Raw genomic sequence first — 22,284 nt, 5'->3', positions numbered from 1 at the left:
TATCCAAACTGACTTTATCGTCTCTCAAGTATTTAAATTATCACTAATTATTTATCAAAAATCACGTCAGCTCAGCTTATACTTATTTGATAGTGCCTAGTGTACACTCTTATTCGAAAAGAACTTTTGGGTTAACCATCGGGGCTTTAACCCAAACGTTGTGTTCGCAACACATTTAATACAACAGGAGCATAAATTTGTAACCAGAGCAAGGTGCATTGATTCACATATAATATTTGAGGTCCAAAACATTGAAAAAAATAAAAATAGAATCCGTCACATTGTACATAACCAACCACCTATAATTTGGCAAAACAAACACTTTGGAATCTTCAGCACATCAAAGATCAAATTATTTATCAAAGTAAGTATAGGACAAAACACAGAAAGAAAAAGTCTAGACTATGATATAATTGATTCAATCAACTTTTGCCATCAACACATGGCACAGATCATTTACACCCTCAAAAGCATGCATCCAAGAGACAGCAACAGCACAGAGCAGCCAAACTGCAAAACAATACCACAAACCATTATTAGTCCCACTGGAAATTCGAAATAATATGACAAAGTGCTAAAAGAAAAAAGGGCTACTGAAACATCACGGAATCAAGAATCATTGTCTGACTAGTTCATTGGCACTGCGACAGCTTAAAGGTTTGATCAATGGGAAGGAGCATCAATATAGGATATTGGAGGTAGAAACAACAACTAAGGCGGCAGTGTGGATTACTTTGCCAAACTTAGCTCTAGACTTATTTGGCTAAGAGGTCATTATTTTATCTATAGGAGCAGCAGTTGGAAAACAATAGCTATAGACAAAGCAAGTTAAGTCTAAACCGGCAATTTGAGCAGTGTATTCAGAGCAGAATTTTAATGAGAAACATGATATTGTGCAGCAAGTTGAAAATTCCATTGCATGCTACTGGTGATGAATCAGTAGATATAATGAAAACAAGAGACAAAATGAAGGGCGTTGATAACAGTAATGGAAAGGACCGGACTATGGTGGCACATAAAAAATATTCACGCATTAGAATTGGTTGGATCTCCAACTCGTGTTAATGTGTAACACACGAGGGATATTCCATTGCTCGATCTTCTGCCCCAAAAGGACATTTCTTGTCCAAATTCCTCTGATCTTCTCTCGGCTAAAACTGGTCAAGAAATTCATCCAAACATACCTAGATTGCTTATATCGAATCCACAGGTCGCTAAAACATTCAAAGAAAATCAACAAAGTGATCCGGGGAGGTCTAGAGGTCTAGCCCCCCTTGCTTCTACTTTCCCCCTTTGATGATCAAAAGATCTTTTCGAAACAAACAAGGAAAAACACACACATATGAACAAGTCTCTCGGCAACTTAGTCAACAAAACCCGAGATGATACCAACCTCACCCAATTCAGTTGATAAAATCAAATCATTACACACCTTATCATCCATAGTCAACTCAATCCAAAAAATCTCAGATCATACAATTCAACAACACAACTAAATCATAACAAAACATCACGAGTGTAAAGATGCATACCATCCTTGCATTAATCCAGTGCTACTAGATTGCTGTTGATGTTGTTGAGGAGGTGGAGCACCATACTGAGGTGCATACTGTGGAGGTGGATACCCTTGTTGAGGATAACCCTGTGGTGGATACCCTTGCTGAGGATACCCTGGTGGTGGATATGCATCTTTAGAGTAACCTTCTGGTGGATAACCTAATTACAAAATTCCCCAAAACCCCATCAGATCTAATCATCAAAATAACATATAAAAACATCAACTTTACCACAAATCATCAAAACAACATATAAAAACATCAACTTCACCATAAATCATCAAAACAATATATAAAAATATGAACTTTACCATAAATCATCAAAAAAAAAAATGAAATTGAAGCAATTTACCTTGTGGTGGTGGTACACCAACAGGGGGTTGCTGCTGATTGTAGTAACTCATAATTGAAATTTCTTGTTGAAGAGAGTTTTGAGTTTTTGCTTATGCACAAAGAAATGGGGTTTATTTGTTAGGTTTTATAGAGCAAGTCAAACAAGGACTAAGCCCAGCATATTCCAAGAAACTCTCCGACTCTGTTGCTACAGACGGATAAGAAATAATTAAAATCAAAATTTATTTATATAGTTGAAATTAATTATTCTATTTTTTTTATCTTATATCCAGTAATTGTGAAATAATTAATTTTAAAATTTATTTCAGAGATAATTTGTTAAATCCAACAAGGCCTTAGTAATTTATTAATTTATTATGTGATCTTTTCCAAGGTTGTTATAGGTACTAGAAAAGTACCCCGTGTGTGATGCGCGTAAAGTGTCAGAAAATTATTTTTCTATATATATTATTACTCTTATGTTTATTTTAATTTATTATCATATATTGACTGGCTATATTCACCTAAATAAGTACTCCTAAATAAAAATAATAATTTTCTATATTAATCAGTGCATAGACTTAAATTATAATTAATGATTTGAAGAAGAACTAATTAATATTGAGGATGAAATAAAAATAAAAATAAAAGTTTTTTTTAATATGATAAAAATGATAATGAAAGTGAAAATCTATTTATAAAGTATAAAAAGAGTAATAAATTTAATATTTAGAGAATTCTATAGTTAAAAATATATTATAGATGAGTAATTAAATTATTTTTAATTATTTAAATTTGAATAAATAAAAATAAACTACCTATTTATAATATTGTTGAGAAAGGAAGTAAAATTTTATAGGTTTGATTAAATTTTAAATTATTTGATTCACGATCGAAAAGGAAGAGAAAAAGTGTTTCCTCCGTCGTATATTATTTTTAGGAATTTGTGTTATATAGTATATTTTAGAGTTTATTAACGATTTATGAAATCACTTATTAGAATAAGAATAAAAGTTTTATCCAAATTGTTAAATATATAACATATAGTAGGTGCTTAATTTTTGTAAGCTTATTCGTTCGTTTGTTATTTAATTATATTATAAGCTTATTACTAAAAATTTTGACTCCACCCCGTATCACTGCTGAGTTATGGAGAGGGGACTAGGGGTGGAGCACCATGACATGTTTTTTCATTCTTATGCATTCCCACTCCAATAGCTTATGGCAATAAAAGTTTTCATGTTCTCAAAGTCTAACTATGATTAAGACACTTCAAAAAACCCCATCTTATTGCAAAATTCAATTTGAAATCTAGCTTAAAAAAAGGTTGATGCAGTAAGTACAAAATAAAAACAAATTTTAACTATACAAGTAATAAAATTAGGGTCGATCAGTTTTAGTTGGATGAGTTAAAATAATGTGGAACAAATTTTTACAAATAAAATATATTGTGAAGCATCTGAATATTTAAGTATGAAAAATCAAAATCTCATTAATAAGATAAAAGTTTAAATAATCGACTCATTGGAGCTATAAAATTCTCATCAAATTCTTACTAATGCATAAATAAATATATATTTAAAATCACAAATTCTAAAAGTAATTTTCATCCATCTCAAAAGCATTATTTCTTTGTAATTTTTTTTTTCTTCCCAAAGGCGTTGTCCACTAAGATTTGAAGTCCTTAGACAAAGCAAAAGAAATAGCATTATGAAAGAGGATGAGATATAAAGTGAATTTCTTTTTCTCTATTTCATAAAAAAAACTTAGATATACAAAAGAAGAAAATGTTTATATTTTTAAAATCTGTTTGTCCATAAATTATGCCTTTTTAAGTGTGTAGTTATACAGATCCACCCACTATAGCATCCCAACAAAACTCATGACTTCATCAATCGCTATTAAAAAAATTTAATAAACTATGGAGGTTTATTTATATGGTCATAAAAAAAAACATTTCAATAAAGACAGGTTAAACATTAATTCTTCTAGAAAAAATCGTTGATCAACTTTTCTTTGGGAGAACTAATAATACAGTGTAGGTCATATCTAAATTAAAAAATCATCAAAAGATGTAAACAGTTTGTCAATAACTAATGAAAATAACAAATTAAAATAACATGAAAAGTTAAATAGCTGAAAAAAAATTATGAAATATTCAATTTCTTTTTTACAAACATAACACTGAAAAAATATTCAATTTCTTTTCGATATTTATATAACAGCTCGATTAAAATTGAATAAAATTTGAATTGAGTCGGAAAAAGATTTGGCAGTAAAATCAAATTAGGATTTCTTGGAATGCGCTTTTTTGCTGGTCCTCGTTGTGTCCACTTTGATTTGCCTTATAAATATCCCTTCTCCACTGTGCAGCCCATTATCTTTCTTTGTGTCTAAGCAAAAGCACCAACAGAAACTCTCTCTACAGTTAGATCCAACCCAAATTCTTCATTAATTCAACAATGAGTTACTACAATCAACAACAACCCCCTGTTGGTGTGCCACCACCACAAGGTAAATCACTTCAATTCCTTTTTTTCTGATTTTATTTTGGTAAAGTTGATGTTTTTATATGTTTTTTTGATGATTAGATCTGATGGGGTTTTGAATTTTTGTAGGATATCCACCAGAAGGTTACCCAAAAGATGCATACCCACCACCAGGGTACCCACAGCAGGGTTACCCTCAACAAGGTTACCCACCTCAAGGGTACCCTCCACAGTATGCACCTCAGTATGGTGCTCCACCTCCTCATCAACAACAACAGCAATCTGGTACTGGTTTCATGGAAGGATGGTATGAACCTTAAAGACTCAATTTTTATGTTCATATGTTATGATTCAGTTACAGTAATTTGTATGATTTTGTTTGAGAGAGATCTGTATTGATATTGGTTTTTTGTAGAGCGGTTGAGGAGATTGTTTATCTGTTACTATGTGTGTGTTTCTTGTTGATTTGGTGTGTCTTGTCAAAACATGATTTCTCGAATTATTATTGGTCTGTTTGATGTTTACTTTGTGAGCACTTGTATTTAATAACTATGGCTCTGGACGCGAACTAGAAGGGGTCCTTATCATTTGTATGTCTAGTTGAACATTAACGCGAGCAGGAGAGACAATCAGAATGCCTGAATGTTTCTCTATGTGCAAACATAGTCCAGGCCTTGCCACACCTTCGATTTTATCTCTGGCTGCTGAAATCGCGCCCCCTAACTTACTTCAGACAGGAAGGTGGGTGCATTGCCTAGACATAACTTGTGTTGCTTTGTCTATAGCTATAGGTTTTCCACTGTTGCTGCTGCAATAAGACAATAATGACCTCTTATCAAAGAAATCTACACTGTCACGTTAATTGTTTCTTCGTTGTAATAGACCATGGGAGTATCCTTATTGATGCTCCATTCCACTGTAAGATAAGTAATTCACTGATCTTGCAAAACAATCACATAATTGTCATATTAATCACACGTTTAAGTTATCGCAGTGCCAGTGAACCAATTAGACAATGGACGTGGTCTTGGCTACCCTAATTTTTCATAGAATATAGTGGTGAGCTTGCTGTATTTCTTATTTCCGGTGGGACTAATCATTGGTTGTTATATTTTTTTTTTTTGCAGTTTGGCTGCTCTGTGCTGTTGCTGTCTCTTGGATGCATGCTTTTGATGCTGTAAATGATCTGTGCCATGTGTTGATGGCAAAAGTTTATTAAACCAATTCTATCATAGTCTAGACTTTCTCTTTTTGTGTTGTCCTTGGTGTCCTGTACTGTCCTTGATAAATAATTTGATATTAAATATGACGATGCACCTTGTTATGGTTGGAGAATTCAAGTGTCTATTTGCCAATTTATACATTATTGTGCAATGCAAGAGATTCTATTTTATTTTTTTTTATCTTGGTTGTCTATATGTGAATGCGACCTTGCTCTTAGGTTATATATGCTGCTGATTTCTATTTACTGTGTGGGCGATTACCATTTTTTGGGTTTTAAGTTTATTATACTGACTTGTTAGACGCCCAAAGTATAACCAATTGAGTGGTGAAATACCTCAAGAAGTTGGCAAGTTGTAAAATCTTCTGGGTGTAAGTATATCCTACAACAGGCTTGTGGGGGGTGCCTAGTATGTTTCTTAATTTAGACCATAATGAAAGTCCGCCAAAACCTTTAGTCCTTCATCTTATGTTTTGTTGGTGGGCAGGTGACATATATTTTGTAGAACTAGTCGAGGTGAGCACAATCAGACTTGGACTCAGCCGTTAGTTCTTGATCCTTGTGCTTATGCAAACCGAATAGGTTGTCAAAATCGAAGATACGACACTTGAAGAAGCAATAGAAATAGGTTTTTTTGCGCCATAGATTCATATATAAAGGAGTATTTCTTGTTACTTTACTAAAAACAATCAAAGGTTATAAAAATTAAAGACAAGCAAAACTCAAAAGACCACCCCAAAAGTAGGCCCATTTATGTGAATGGCCTTTGAGATTTTCTTCAGCAGATGACCCATTAGGATGTTGGGTTGGGCCCTAAATAAGACTTGGCCCTTAAAATCTAGAAACCTTTTCCTCTTTGCTTCCGATTTGTCAACTTAAATTGCATCAAAGCTTTTGTTCGAATTTCAATAGAATATTCTCCATAAACTTGTTATTTGAATGAGTGGAAAATCATTTCATATTTCACAATAGAGAAGGGTAGAACCTCTTTATACGCTTTAATAACGTGCAATAGTGAATTATTATTAATCCGATAATAATGATTTATTTGGAAAAACTTTTAACCTAAATTAAACAAGAAAACAAAAAAAAAAAATCAAGAAATTGAAAAAAGAAAAAATATTTTTAGTGACCTAATGTAATATATTCTTGTCTTTGCCTTGGTGTCTATATGCATTTGAAGTACCTCTGATGATTTGTACAAGACGAATCTTAACCTTAAAGTTCTGTGTACTTTAATTTCTAATTCTTTACTCCAAAACTTTATATTCTACTTTTTTTTTCTTGTCTTGTATGCTACTGAAAATGGAAATTTTTAAATTTTTTTTTCCTCTATAAAAATAAATATATTAATTAGCAAAATGTTCATTTGCTTGAAATGTATTAAGATTTCATTATACTTTCGCGCTAGTAACAAAGACATAATATTTTACAAAAATCGAATTATATAGATTTGAATGAATGTATTAATCCCATTCACTTGTTGTGTTAGCAAAATGTCTCAAGCCCTTAATCTTAACAGATCTTGCAAAACAAAAAGTTTCATTGATCAAGCAAGGATTGAGCCAAAATTGAGGGTGTCCACACATACCACATCCAAACAAGAAATCAATTAAAGCCAAAACTAAAGTGGAGTGTTGCCACAAGGCATTATCAGAATATAGGGGTAAAGTTGGAAGAAAAAATCATTTCCATTTTCATACATGTTTGAATATTTATGTAAAACAAACAAATATAAAAGTATGATAATGTTAGAGCTAAACATAATTAACAAACAAAAACCTACATGACACTTGTTAATCTTTTTTCCTTTAAGCAAAAACTTAAAATCAACACAAAGATTAGTTATATCCCATATATTCCTGGGTATATACTTAGTTATTCACAAAAAAATTAAATATTATGCTCGAATCAATTTCGGAGAAGAAAATAAATACTCTCGCTAGTCACAAATATTCTTTAATATGGTAATATATTTGCGATTATAATCAAAAATTTATCACGCAAACGGTTTGATTGATGTTGTGCGGGGGATATTGAGGTGCATGTGATGAGGTATTGTGTAGATCGAAGCTGACAAAAACTCACAGATGAGAAATGAAAATGAGTCACAAGATACCCATTCTTCATTCTTCAAATCTTAATCATATATACAACAACCCATCACTCTTAGATTCTGCCTGTATAGCAGCTAGGAACCTACGAATAATCCTTATGTCACACAATCACTCATCGTTATTTTGTTCGTAGCTAACAAAATTTAATTTTATATATAGGAACCTAACAATAATCCTTCACTAATTATATTATATTAAGCCCTCACACACACATATATATCACCGTTACATTAAGAGAACAAAAAAAATTGAAATTAACTACGCATTTCATAGTAACAACATATTGTGATGTTCTGTCACTAATTTAATATATATAAATTTTTGTAACGATTTTAAGTTAATAATTAATATTATAATAATGTATTATAACTGAGCATACATGAATTCGTTTTAAATTGACGTTTAAATTTGCCATGAGTTTGAGGTTTGAAATAATGAACACACACATGAATAATTGTCTTTCAAATGTTACTTTTCAACTACTATTTTTTTTTATTATTATAAAAGTTTACAATTATCTATATTATACTAGTTAATTAAACTTGTGTGTTCACCTTCATATAATATCAACAAAAAAAACGTAAATCGGACTACAAAGTGTATTATAAAGTTTGCCTCTTTATCAAAAACTACATAATTGGTTAAATGAATTTAAAAAAATAATACTAGACAGATAAAACAGTTACATTAATAAAGCTTAGAGACTAAAGAAATATTGTATATATATAATAATAATAACCCCAGTAAATTGGAGAATCAAACATCGAACTATCGGACAACAAATACATTCTTTTGAGGTAAATAAATTCGAAATTAAAGGAAAAAACAACTAATAATATATCATATGCATAAATCATAAAGCTTAAAGTTCACGTAGGAGTCATTTGAGGTAATTAACAAAATTTGAGATGAAATAATAAAATATTTTAATCAGAGATTATTTTGAATTTGATCAAATCCTAACTTCAAGTATGAAGTTGAATGCTCTTTACTTTTAATATATAAAATTACTACTGTTCAAAGCTATATATAAATTATGTCTTAATACAAATATTAAACACCAAATAACAAACTTCAAATTACGGATTATTTTCAAAACTATTAATTTATAATTTTAAGACAAAGATGATAATGACAAAAGAACAAAACATGGGACCTACTATCACAGTCAAAATTTTAAGTTGCACCCGTGATCTTCATTTGTTTCTTGTGATTATGTGAAAGTGTATTTTATTAAAATTATTTATATAACATCATCTTTCAAATAGATATTAATTGATGGTCAAAAAGTTTAATCACGACAAATAACATGTTTTAGAAAGTGTAAAATTGTTTATTTCATCGAAATATGCTCTAAAAAGTGCAAGTAGATCAAAAAAATAAAATATTCTTGGATGTGAAACACAACAAATGAAATGATTTTGTATTTTCCATATTTTTTGAAAAATTATTGACAGAGAAAATGAAATGACAAAGTAATAGATGATGTGACAAAGGACACATGGTTGAGAAGCCCTAAACAATAATACAAAAATAAAAGTTTTTTTTAATTATAAAATTATAAAAAAAAAAGAAGATAAAAAGAGTGAAAATAACAAGTCTTTGGGAATTTGTGGGGAAATGTGTCACATTGGACCATATTGTTGATTGTCTCATCATTTTTTCACAGCTTGGTGTCTTTTTTTTGTACAAACAACCATAACATTCTCATTAGATTCCATTTATCTTTCCTTTTTTATTTCAAACTTTATCTTATAAAAATAGTTATATATTTTCCAATTACATTCTTCTTTTTCTTTTGTCGGTTGGTTTCATATTTAATATTTAAATTCAGATTAAATTAAAATCATATTATATAATATTCATTGAATAGAAATTTTGATATTTGTTTTAAGGTCTTAAAGAAAAATTCATGTCCTATAAAAGATTAAAATCCATTATAGAGAGCGTACAATATATTAAAATGTCAAATTTAAATTCATATCATGTTGATCATATTTTTCTTTAGGATACTAATTAATTTAAATTCGTATCAATGTAAAGCCTATTACACATGAAAGTCCAGTCTCAAAACTTAAATCGAGAACTTTTGATTAACGTCGAAGAAATCATATCTATACATTCTCTGTGCTTTCTTGAACTACATATCCACAATCCAATGAGTTTTTGTATTTTCATTTTTCTTAAGTCATGTATTGAATTTCAAATTTCAAATTTTACTTCTTTGTTATAAGTTATAATTTTGTCTGTTCCTATTATTGTAATATGAATCTTAGATATATGGTTTATGTAACACATGTTAATGTTTGTTTTTTCTCTTGACGTGATATATATATATATATATATATATATATATATGCGTGTGTGTGTGTGTGTTTAACAATCTGAAGATATACAGAAAAAAGTAAATAAATTATTAATGTACATAGTACTATTTGAGTTATACTAGAAAAATCAACTTGAACTAGGATTTAGAAACTTATATATATATATATACAAAAAGTGTATTAAATTTATCTTTGTGATAGCAGGTGATGTGACAATTTAAATACTAAGTTTAATCTATACATACATCATTAGTATAAATATTTTTTTTACTCTAAGTAAATTGATGATGATATAAAGTCCTTACATTCTAATAATATATACAACTGATATTCTTATTTTCTTTGATCAATAATTATATATTTAGTATAATGCATTAATGAAGTTTGGTGAGGGTAATGTATATATGATCTTAACACTCTAATAATAGATATAACTTACCTTCTTATTATATACGATCAACGACGTCATATTCAGTGGGTCTAGAGAAGATAGTGTGTATGTGACCTTAACATTGTAATAGTACATATCATTTAGATTCTTATTTTATACGGTCAACAAAATATCTAGTGCGATCTAGAGACCGGTAGTGTGTACGCGGTCTAAAAACTCTAATAGTAAATATAAATTCTTATTTTATACGGTCAACAACATATCAGTGAGATTTGATAATTAATTGTAAGTGTGTTTGCGGTCAACAATATATTAAGTGAAATTTGAAGTGAATAGCGTGTACACTGACTTAACACTCTAATAATAAATATAATTTACCTTCTTACTTTATACGGTCAACAACATATCAGTGAGATTTGATTATTAATTGTAAGTGTGTTTGCGGTCAACAATATATTAAGTGAAATTTGAAGTGAATAGCGTGTACACTGACTTAACACTCTAATAATAAATATAATTTACCTTCTTACTTTATACGGTCAACAACATATCAGTGAGATTTGATTATTAATTGTAAGTGTGTTTGCGGTCAACAATATATTAAGTGAAATTTGAAGTGAATAGCGTGTACACTGACTTAACACTCTAATAATAAATATAATTTACCTTCTTACTTTATACGGTCAACAACATATCAGTGAGATTTGATTATTAATTGTAAGTGTGTTTGCGGTCAACAATATATTAAGTGAAATTTGAAGTGAATAGCGTGTACACTGACTTAACACTCTAATAATAAATATAATTTACCTTCTACTTTATACGGTCAACAACAAATCTTGGAAAGTCTAGTATGTACATACCCTTAAACTTAACTATAATAGTAGATACAATGCACATTCTTGCTTTATACCGTCAACAACATAAGTATAATCTGCAGATAATAGTGTGTACGCAACCTTACTCCTACCTTGTATAATCTGCAGATAATAGTGTGTACGCAACCTTACTCCACCTTGTGTGAAAATACTGATCCAACTCTTACTCTCCCCAACCCTTACCCTACTCTCACTCCACTTTCTCTCTTTTTCCAAGAATCCAAAAATAGGTGGGGGTGATGGGGGACTAGAAACCAAAAAGGAAAGAGGAAAAAAAAACTTTTCTTTATCACTCCTTTAACTCACAAGGACCACCACAAAACTCACAAGTCCACTACACTACCATTCTTAGTCTTTATTTCTCTATCTATTATCACTCTTGTGAAATACAGTTACTTCATTTTCCTTTCCACCTTGTACACATGAATATCTAACAATAATCCCAAACTCAACATTCATCCAATGAAACTTGTACTCCATTACCTAAAATTCACATCTTTTTCCCTTTTTCATTTCCATTCCCTTCTCTAACTACTCTGAGAAAAACATTTGTTTGCTTCTCTTGTTGTAGGAACTAAAAACACCATCATAAAAATGAGATCTTTTAATCTTTTTTTAGTTCTAATACTTCATTTTGGCTTATTGTATGGATCTTTATTAGCTGATGATACTACTATGCAGCTTAATGATGATGTTTTAGGCCTCATTGTGTTCAAATCAGCTCTTCTTGATCCTTACTCAAAACTCTTATCATGGAGTGAAGATGATAACTCTCCTTGTGCATGGGAATACATCAAATGCAATCCAATGAATGGTAGAGTCAATGAGCTCAACTTAAATGGTTTAAGTTTATCAGGAAAGATCGGTAGGGGGCTCGAGAAGTTGCAATCTTTAAAGGTACTATCTTTGTCAAACAACAACTTTACTGGTGCAATTAGCCCTGAGTTAGCCTTGTTGACAAATCTTGAAAATCTCAACTTTAGTCATAATGGCTTATCAGGGAATATCCCTGGATCTTTTTCGAAAATGACATCTTTACAGTTTCTTGATCTCTCTGAGAATGCGTTATCTGGACCTGTCTCTGATACCATGTTTGATAACTGTAGTGATTCGTTACGTTATCTTTCTCTATCCGGGAATTATCTTGAAGGTTCATTTCCTAAAACAGTTTCAAAATGTACTAGTTTGAACCATCTCAATCTTTCAAGAAACCATTTTTCTGGTGACCCTGGATTTTCCGAGGGAATATGGGGATTGACAAGGCTTAGAACATTAGATCTTTCACATAATGAACTCTCTGGATTAGTACCAATTGGTGTTTCAGTTTTACATCAGTTGAAAGAGTGTTTGTTACAAGGGAATCATTTCAGTGGAGATTTACCAGCTGATATTGGATATTGTCCACATTTGAATAGATTAGATTTGAGTAATAATCAATTCACAGGACAAATTCCAATGTCACTTCAAAAGGTGAATGCTCTTTCTTTTCTCAGTTTATCAAACAATATGATAAATGGAGATTTCCCTCAATGGATAAGTAACATGAGCAGCTTGGAGTACTTGGATCTTTCAGGCAATAGTTTAGAAGGGGCATTGCCTGATTCTATAGGGGATTTGAAAATGCTGAAGTACTTGAGTTTATCTGGTAACAAATTGAGTGGAAACATTCCAAAGTCTATGGTGTATTGTACTAGTTTATCGACTATTCGGATAAAAGAAAATGCATTTACTGGTAGCATTCCTGAAGGATTGTTTGGTATAGGATTGGAAGAAGCAGATTTCTCAAGAAATGAGTTAGCTGGTTCAATCCCTCCTGGTTCTGGTAAATTCTTTGAATCACTTCAAGTTCTTGATCTATCAGGAAACAATCTTACTGGGAATATCCCAGCTGAAGTGGGACTCTTCTCCAAGCTGAGATACTTGAATCTTTCTTGGAACAATTTTCAATCAAGATTGCCTCCTGAGGTTGGATACTTTCAGAATCTAACGGTGTTGGATCTTCGACACAGTGCTTTAGTTGGATCAATTCCTGGTGATATATGTGATTCTGGTAGCTTGGGAATTCTTCAGCTTGATGGAAATTCATTCACTGGACCTATTCCTGATGAGATTGGAAATTGTTCATCCCTCTACTTGTTGTAAGTATATTTATTCAGATTATCTCATTATAGTATTTCATGTTATGTTATATTATATGTTATCTATTACAACATGTTGCTATAGCAGCCAAAAAAATATTGGAACAAACAATGCTTTTATAGAGAGGTAGAAAGGGACATGTTAATCTGAAAATGAGGTTCTGTATCACTTATGCTTTGTTTATTTTCCTATAGTTCTTGAATTGAAGGTCAAATTTGTTAAATGCAGGAGTTTGTCACATAATAATTTAAGTGGCTCAATACCAAGGTCCCTTTCAATGTTGAAGAAGCTCAAGATTTTGAAGCTAGAGTATAACCAATTGAGTGGTGAAATACCACAAGAACTTGGCAAGTTAGAAAATCTTCTGGCTGTTAATATATCCTACAACAGGCTCGTGGGACGCCTTCCAATGAGTAGTATATTCCAGAATTTAGACCAGAGTTCATTGGAAGGGAATTTGGGCATTTGTTCACCCTTGTTGAAAGGTCCTTGTAAGATGAATGTGCCAAAGCCTTTGGTTCTTGATCCTTATGCTTATGGAAACCAGAGCCGGGGAGGTCAAAACGGGGATGATGGAGCTTCAAGAAGCAATAACAAAAGTTTCAAGAACCATAGATTCCTCAGTGTTTCATCCATTGTTGCAATCTCTGCTGCAGCTGTGATCGCGGTTGGAGTAATGATAATAACCTTACTCAATGCTTCTGTTCGAAGGAGGATCACGTTCGTAGACAACGCCTTGGAGAGTATGTGCTCAAGTTCTTCTAAATCAGGGACCCTAGCCACTGGAAAACTTGTGTTATTGGACACCAAATCTTCCCCGGATTGGACTAATAGCAGTCTTGAATCAATCCTAGACAAGGCATCTCAAATCGGTGAAGGTGTCTTTGGGACTGTTTACAAAGCCCCATTGGGAGGGGAAGGAAGAATAGTAGCTGTCAAGAAGCTTGTAACATCAAAAATCCTCCAATATCCTGAGGACTTCGATAGAGAAGTTAGAGTTTTAGCAAAAGCAAGGCATCCAAATCTAATATCCTTAAAAGGGTATTACTGGACTCCTCAACTTCAGCTTCTAGTATCAGATTATGCACCAGAAGGAAGTTTACAAGCCATACTGCACGAAAGGCCTTCGTCTTCAACTTCCCTTCCCCTGTCTTGGTCCACTCGATTCAACATTGTGCTTGGAACAGCCAAGGGACTAGCACATTTGCACCACGCGTTTAGGCCAGCAATCATACACTACAACATAAAGCCTAGCAACATTCTCCTTGATGAGAACTTCAACCCGAGAATATCTGATTTCGGGCTGGCAAGGCTAGTGACAAAGCTCGATAAGCACATGATAAGCAGCAGGTTCCAGAGTGCACTAGGCTATGTAGCCCCTGAATTGGCATGCCAGAGCTTAAGGGTGAATGAGAAGTGTGACGTTTATGGTTTTGGGATGTTGATTCTTGAAATTGTCACTGGGAGAAGGCCAGTTGAGTATGGAGAGGACAATGTGTTGATACTCAATGATCATGTGAGAGTTTTGCTTGAGCAAGGCAATGTGTTGGAGTGTGTTGATCCAACTATGAATACTTATCCTGAAGAGGAAGTTTTGCCTGTTCTGAAGTTGGCATTGGTGTGCACTTCTCAAATACCATCAAGTAGGCCTTCAATGGCTGAAGTGGTTCAAATCTTGCAGGTCATCAAAACACCTGTTCCTCAAAGAATGGAAGCATACTAAAACTTGTTACAAACTTGATGAATTTCCCTTTCTCTTTGACTTTCTATCATATCCTATTGTTGTTATCTTAACCTCCTAATCTGATGTTTTTGGACTAGATAGTGATAGAGAGAGTTTTGTACTTCTCTGTCATTTGATGAAATATATGAGAGGTTGGTTCAATGACTTCAATCATGTTTGTTCTTCTTTTATGCATTCTCACTTCATTTATGTTTTGGAAGTATATACTTGTGTGTGTGGTTGTTTGTAATGGCAGAGTCAAACTTTCACTTGCGGGATTCAAAATATATAGAAGTACACACATCGAATAAACCAAGTGAATTCAATACCTACTATGCATAACAATAATACTAATCATATATTAATATAAAATCCCAATGAACCACCCAGCTCCACCCCTTATTGTTTGAGCCTAAAGCCTTTGACAGAAATCACCAAGAACGTAGATTTTATATTCTCTTGGCTGTTAGCAGAACAAAACTTTGAGATTTGGGTGTCATAATCATTCATTGACTATTATAATATGTATAAGTTAGTATGTTTTCCATGTGATTGATATATATATATACACACTACTGCCAAGACATCACAATTTTGAATACAGTTATAACGTGGTAATACACACAAAAAAATAAATAGAACAAGCTTCTCTTTTCACTTCAAAATTTCTGATCGAACGGTTATTTTAAATTTGATTATTTCAACATAAATAACTTCTCCGCGGAAGTAATTTTCGAGAGAGAACTTGCTAAAATAAACGGATTTTAAAAGCTTGACCAAGCAAGCTTAAAACATATGAGATATAAAACACTCTTCTTTACTCACAGCATTAATGAGGGTAACTGAGAGATTTTTAATCTTCCATTTCCACACAATCGATCAAAAAACAATAAGGTCATCGATACATAGATCCCTATTCCTTCTCTGTGGACTAGATGTAAATCTTCACATATATGATTCAAGGTAGGCTACACTTGATTGCCAATCATAGAAGAATGTAAAAGCAAAAACTAAAGACACCTAACAGAGATAAAGGTCATTCTCTTTCCCTCTCACATCAGTAAAGTTGAAAAAAAGGCACAAAAATCTAAGGTACAAATTGCCAACGCAAAACTTGCTCAGTTCTCGTGCAAAGCCTTCATCAGATGTAGTCTACTGAGGCTTTGTCCCGCAACTCTGCAATCAACATATAAACAAGTTCATACAAGAAGAAACGAAATATCACAGGGTAGAAAAAAAAACCCAGCAACAGAAAAGATAATGGCAAACAAGACCGCAACTTACCCATTAATCTGGTTGCAGTAATTTGAAATTTGATTAGTTATGAGAAAGCTATCCAACCGTGAGGGCTCTGGGAGTGGCTTAAAGACAGGATTAGAGGGATCCTCTTCTGGCAGTAGCTCTTCTCCTGCAGCTTTACGTGCCATGTTCTCAGTCCTGTAAATAACAGAGGCCAGTACAAAATGTGAACAGCGAAGCATCTTTAATCATAAAGAATTATAATATACAAAGTTCGCCAGAATTATAGCACAGCAAAAGATTCAAGCTTAACCGCAAGGTGACAAAGCATCTGAGGATCTAAATAAGTGACAAACTACTCGAATATGCCATTATAAAAAAGATACCTCCTCTTCTGAAGCCAAGCTTGCTGCTGAGCTTGTTGACGAGAAAGATTCCGGTAATAGAATTGGAACTGCAAATAAAGCACTAGTGTTAGTAAACAATCACAACACAATAAAAGGAAAGATTGACCCAGGAAGAGGAAAGACAAACCTTTTGCTGCTCCATCGACAAGTCATCCATGCATTCAATCAAAAATTCCACATTCCTCTCCAAATATGGATTGGTTGATAATTGTAAGCGTTCATAATCACACTGACAAAAGAAAGAAAATTGTCAGTATTACAGATTGGCCACATATATAAATATTCAGTATTCTGCCAAACTTAAGTTACATTACCTGAGTTACAGGTGTATCGGGTTCCAATTCAGTCATAAAGGCACTAATGAGTGCAGAATTCGAAACTTTTATCTGTAAAAAAAAGACGAAATTAACTTCTGCAGTAAAGTTGAAGACTTCTGCTGAATTACTAACCTATGAACAATGTACCTATACTAACACCAGGCAGGTAGAATCACTATATGATGATGGTATTACTCAAAATAATGTTCAAACCAAGAAAATGTGTGGCAGCAATGCACGTATCAAATCTTAAAGGAGGAAGAACTATTTTCAAGACCACAACGAAGGAAAAAAGAAAAAGGGTCCCCTAGGGAAAAAAGGCTAATGTATCAGAACTATATTTTTATTTTCTCAAACAACCGATCTCCAAACGAATACAACTGTCTCTGACATGCAGAATGGTAACAGGTTTTGAAGCAGAGAATGTCACTTGAAAAAGAATCTACATATGATGATGCAAGTGCCAAAGAGAAAACAGAATACAAATGGTTAGAAGAATCATACTGGTATCTCTTCAAAGATGTCAACCCATGAAAGATTCTTTTCTCTCAGCCTAAAACCAAAAAACAAATATCAGAAATTAAAATGAGTTTACTTTTACTTAAACTAGTACCAACAACTATTTCGAGAGGGAATGTAAAAAAGGAGCAACTCGAGAATAAACATACTTCTCTCCAGTAAAGTTGTTACTCTTGTAGAGTTCCATGAAAGAATCAGAAAGCTTCAAGGCTTTCAAAGCTAAGACACCTTGGTTGGATCTAGAAGGATCATAGATTATGCAGACACAACGTTTTATATTCTCCTGCAATCACAAACATCAGAGTCTAAGTACAATGAATTGTTCACATCCAATACCAACTAATGAAAAATACAGAAGCACCTATTCAAGCCAACATCTTAAGAAAAAAGATTAAGAAAAAAATCAGAAAGAATATTACTTTATTTACAGTACCAAGTGTTATATATTTAAAAGATCAACAAATGAGGAACGCTAGTAGGTTTTCCATGCAAAGGATAATAAATAACTCAGGCAAGAATTGACAACAGCTAGTGGCATTTGACTTTAAGATCTTATTCATGGATGTTTGACTCAAGCAATTGATCACAGTGGACCTTGAGCAGCAATTTTACCCCTCAAATTCCAACATGAACTACATTTCCATGCTACATTTAATAATAAGGACTCCATATCCTTGTCTTTGGGGCTTGCCTTGCTAGGTAACCAGATACCTCCATTATCGCAAAAAAAATCATTTACTCCTTCAGTACCTGTTGAAGTGTGGGGCATAAACTATCTAATTTTGGGTAATGGATGATCACTTTCTAATTTCTTCAAAGTTCACTATCCAACATGATTGATTGTTGGAATCTGAAATTTACAAGGCTCACACTCAAACTTGACTCGTTCCCTGCATATAGGTTTGATCTGGTTCCATGAGCTTTTCCTCATCCTTGCCAATCAAAACGGTTACATCCATTGAAAGATAAGTATATTTACATTGTCCTTAGCTAATTACATTCATTAAAGGCTAACAAAAAAACCATTTTGCATTTGTTATTCCACTAGAGCAACAAGGTTTTAGTTATCTTTTACCTAACATATGTTGGCGGTCTGATCAGTCACTAGATTTTGTTCGAGTCTTAAGCTGCAAACGGGTGGTTAAAGAACTTCAGGGCATTAGTCTTGCTAATCTGCAGGTCATTTGCATGATGCACTGGTCTATCACGCATAGAGCCCAGGTATTTAAACTTTACTAAAATGGTAACACAGTTTGGAATGCCTTGGACTCATTTAGCATCACTACAAAAAACAGTTCTACAGTGTTGTTAATTTCATCCTTTCTCCCTTTTCTTCCTAGGGCCAGCACAAAGGGGGTTGCCACATGACATTATCTAAACTGAAAATGACTTGCAGGATAAGTGCATTATACCTAAGGTCGCTGCAGAAACTGAAAGTTCAGAATCCAACAATGAGAGATGGACATAGAGATGGATACCTGGTAATTCATGAAGGTCTCTATCAGTTCCACTGTCTGATATGAACCAAACAAAGTTGATTGATACCTGGAAAATAACCATCAATGAGGTCCATATTATGAGCAAATTAGTAATAGTAAAAGTTAAGATGACAATTATGTAGGAAAGAAAGGTAGAGCAAGCTTTTCATGTCTTTCTCACTACTGTGTAACAAGTAAGACAGTTTTATTATTGTTAACATGTATGACAGTTTTGTTACTCCCTTTTTTGATAATAACTTTCTCTTCACTGCCTTGGAGCTGGCAAAATTTAAACACTGTAACTTTTTAGGCTGCGGAAATGCAATCAGGCCATCAAATGTCGTACATTGTCCATTTCTAGACTTAAGGGTATAGATATACATATTCTAAGCATTTCAAGAAAAAAGATGTTTATACTTAAATATAAATGAAATAGTGATGAAAGAAAATGCATATCACACAGTACCACCAGCCCAGAAAAAGAATGTTTGCCTGAATAAAAGGTTAGCAATGAGTATAATAGAGAACTAGCACAAAGACAAAAATAATTTCTTAATTAGAAAGAAGGAACCTCATAGTTCTAACCAGATTAAATGATGGCTTAATAGTCAAAAAGCTCTCTTACCAACCAACGGTGTTGTTGTCAACATTAACCTCCCTCAGGCATCGCATCATTTCAAGTTGATAATTAGCACCCTCGGCTTCAATCTCCTCATCTTCCTCGCGAACCTGAGTAAAATAGATGTGAAAAAGAGTTAGTTCAAATAATATCGAAACTGTATAAAGAAGAAGCAAGAAACACCAGACTTCACCATACCGGAAAAGGAAAACAGTTAGTGACTTCAAGAACACTTCCAACATCCAATCCAAGGAGTTGTCCAGTGACCAAAGCCGGTGAAAACTCTTGGCAATGCTTGATTATTTTCAAAATAACCTGTATTACAGAGTTAACTTCAGGAAACTACACATGAGAAGGCAGTCAACGGATGCAGATACATTTTATTACTCTAAGAAGATAGAACAAATCACTTTTTTCCCACCCATTGCTGTGCAACGTCACATCTCTTGGAACATTGTAATACAAAATTAAGGTCATAAATTAATATTACTCCTTTGATCCCTTTTTACATGTCCAACTATGCCTTGTGGTTTGTCCAAAATAGTGTGTCCACTTAAATCAAAAGAAAAAGGTTTGATGCTCCACCTCTCTCAATAGAAGAAAGTTGCAGAAGCTAACATCAGTATAAGGAAGAACTCTGCATGCCCGGGATACTTAAGAACCTCTACTAGTCTATGAACTAACTTTTCACAATGATGCTGTTAGAAACAACAAATAACAGACAAGTACGGCTAAGTAGTTGCAGCAAGTTCATCCCACAATCTTGCTCCTTACATCAATTGGCTTTTTCACCCTCTTTTGCTTGTGAGTCTTTTGTACCCCTCTTGCAGAGTTTGGGATGACTACAATTCTATCAACTATGTGGGTGCAATGTATGCATGCAGGGTATAATTTGTTTGATCCTTGCAAAGAAATTATCTACATTATTTTGTAGGAGACATCAAGGTTAAAGGTAATGCAGCAATTGACATTGAGGATTGATTGCATAACTCATGGTTTAGACGAAAAGTATTCTTGCCAAATGGTCATTCTTGTGAACAAAGGGTAAACAACAAGGATGGTACAGATGCATAAATAACTAAAAAAATAATCTAAAGAATATGGAGGAAAGAACAGGAGAAAGGTCAGCATATCAAACAATAGTTGGGGAATAGAAGAGCTAATAGCCTAATATGCAGCTATAGTTAGGCAATTAGCAGGAAGTTGTGGTAGCTAGTTCAGTTAGCATCAGTGAAATTAGTAAGAGCAAGCTAACACACAGGGTACATGCTACCTCCCATCAGGGAAGAAACATCAAATCCACCCAAGTTTAGGCAGAGGTAACAATTCACCTATTATTCTCTGTTCTGGGATTCGAAACTTGATTTTCAAGAAGACTGCAAACCACCCCATTAGGGCAAGAGATCACTCAGTTCTTTTCCTTTTGTTTCTACTTTTGAGTTGGATTTCTGGGATTGTCACTGAACCTAACTAGGTAGCTCTTGAGCTTCAATTGAAATCTCAACTTCTTAATCTATGATTCCACAAACTAAATACACATAAACAAAAAAAAATCTTTTTTTAAAAAATGAAGAGATAGTACACCTATTGGTGAACCTAGAGGTGAATAAAGTGTGTACGGAACTATCACGTATCAAGTTCAATTCCCCCAAAGAAAAACACAAAGTTGATCTTTTCACACCTGTCCAAACCTTGGTGGACATAGTTACCCGTTTAGCACAATGGGATGTATCAGGCACCCGATACCCCAGGAATCACATATAAGCTGACCCGGACAGCACAGATACTAAAAACAAAAAAAGAGATAGATAGTAGTGCATAGTACCAGTCCTTCAATCTGAACAACTCTGAGTGGTGGCGCAACAGCCTCCTCTGTAGCTGCCACTTGCAAAAACGACCGTCCTGTAGCTGTATCAATCAAATTGAAGGGGTTAATCGCTAACTACACATATTGTACCCAAAAAATTCCTCGCAAAGAATCAAATAAGGAAAATTATGCGTACGATTTGCCATGATGATAGAAATTGAGCAGAAAATTGACTGAATCCGAAGCTTCTCGACTTCGGAGCAATTCTACAAGAAGCAAATCCAAAATCCAAAACCCTAATTGCTGGAGGAACAAAATGAGGAGACGAGACGAAAGCGGCAATTACTATTAATGGGCCAGCCCACTCCTTGCAATACAAGGATTGGATTGGATAAAACACACTATTTAACTTGTAGTACTTAATTATAAAATAAAAATTATTTAATTTGCAGCTAGTTTTGGCAAAAACTAACAAAAATGTGTGTTTATGAAAAGTTAATTTTTAAATGAAGTGGTGTTATTGAGAAAACTTGAAAATTAATCGGTAAATTATCATTATCGTTACGATTTTGTTTTATTTTTATGATATGTAGAACTTGTATTTTTAAATCTGTGCTTATCAAGAGTTAATTTACGCTTGAATGATATGTTTTATTGTTAGAAATTTGAATAACAAATTATTGTTTCTAGGTAATAGTTTGTTCATATGTACTTATGGCATAA

General features: G+C 33.2%; 2 protein-coding genes and 2 long non-coding RNA genes across 4 annotated transcripts; 2 read left to right on the top strand and 2 right to left on the bottom strand.

Annotated features, from left to right (window-relative positions):
- Positions 1 to 196: 196 nt before the first annotated feature.
- On the bottom strand, positions 197 to 2,266 carry LOC101258900 (cysteine-rich and transmembrane domain-containing protein WIH2). The gene is made up of 3 exons (XR_183150.5): positions 1,909 to 2,266; positions 1,533 to 1,716; positions 197 to 510 (listed from the first exon to the last, which is right to left on the bottom strand). It is a non-coding gene; the product is annotated as a cysteine-rich and transmembrane domain-containing protein WIH2 (long non-coding RNA).
- A 1,783-nt stretch (positions 2,267 to 4,049) lies between these two features.
- On the top strand, positions 4,050 to 5,773 carry LOC101259197 (cysteine-rich and transmembrane domain-containing protein WIH2). The gene is made up of 3 exons (XR_183151.5): positions 4,050 to 4,403; positions 4,508 to 4,685; positions 5,506 to 5,773. It is a non-coding gene; the product is annotated as a cysteine-rich and transmembrane domain-containing protein WIH2 (long non-coding RNA).
- Positions 5,774 to 11,453: 5,680 nt separating this feature from the next.
- Positions 11,454 to 15,346, top strand: LOC101259486 (probably inactive leucine-rich repeat receptor-like protein kinase At3g28040). Its single transcript, XM_004247945.5, has 2 exons — positions 11,454 to 13,451; positions 13,681 to 15,346. The coding sequence occupies exons 1-2, from the start codon at positions 11,908 to 11,910 to the stop codon at positions 15,173 to 15,175; spliced, it is 3,039 nt and encodes a 1,012-aa protein (XP_004247993.2). The 5' UTR covers positions 11,454 to 11,907; the 3' UTR covers positions 15,176 to 15,346.
- Positions 15,347 to 16,004: 658 nt separating this feature from the next.
- On the bottom strand, positions 16,005 to 21,961 carry LOC101259786 (eukaryotic translation initiation factor 3 subunit H). Its single transcript, XM_004247946.4, has 12 exons — positions 21,758 to 21,961; positions 21,580 to 21,662; positions 19,953 to 20,069; positions 19,761 to 19,864; positions 19,136 to 19,202; positions 17,807 to 17,940; positions 17,643 to 17,691; positions 17,136 to 17,207; positions 16,949 to 17,050; positions 16,801 to 16,868; positions 16,460 to 16,612; positions 16,005 to 16,351 (listed from the first exon to the last, which is right to left on the bottom strand). Exons 1-12 carry the CDS (start codon positions 21,765 to 21,767, stop codon positions 16,294 to 16,296), a joined length of 1,017 nt encoding a protein of 338 aa, XP_004247994.1. The 5' UTR covers positions 21,768 to 21,961; the 3' UTR covers positions 16,005 to 16,293.
- Positions 21,962 to 22,284: the final 323 nt, after the last annotated feature.

Source organism: Solanum lycopersicum, chromosome 9, assembly GCF_036512215.1.
Source record: "Solanum lycopersicum chromosome 9, SLM_r2.1".
Classification (NCBI taxonomy): domain Eukaryota; kingdom Viridiplantae; phylum Streptophyta; class Magnoliopsida; order Solanales; family Solanaceae; genus Solanum; species Solanum lycopersicum.
The sequence above is the reverse complement of the archived record's forward strand: the minus strand, read 5'-3'. Positions and strand labels throughout refer to the sequence as shown.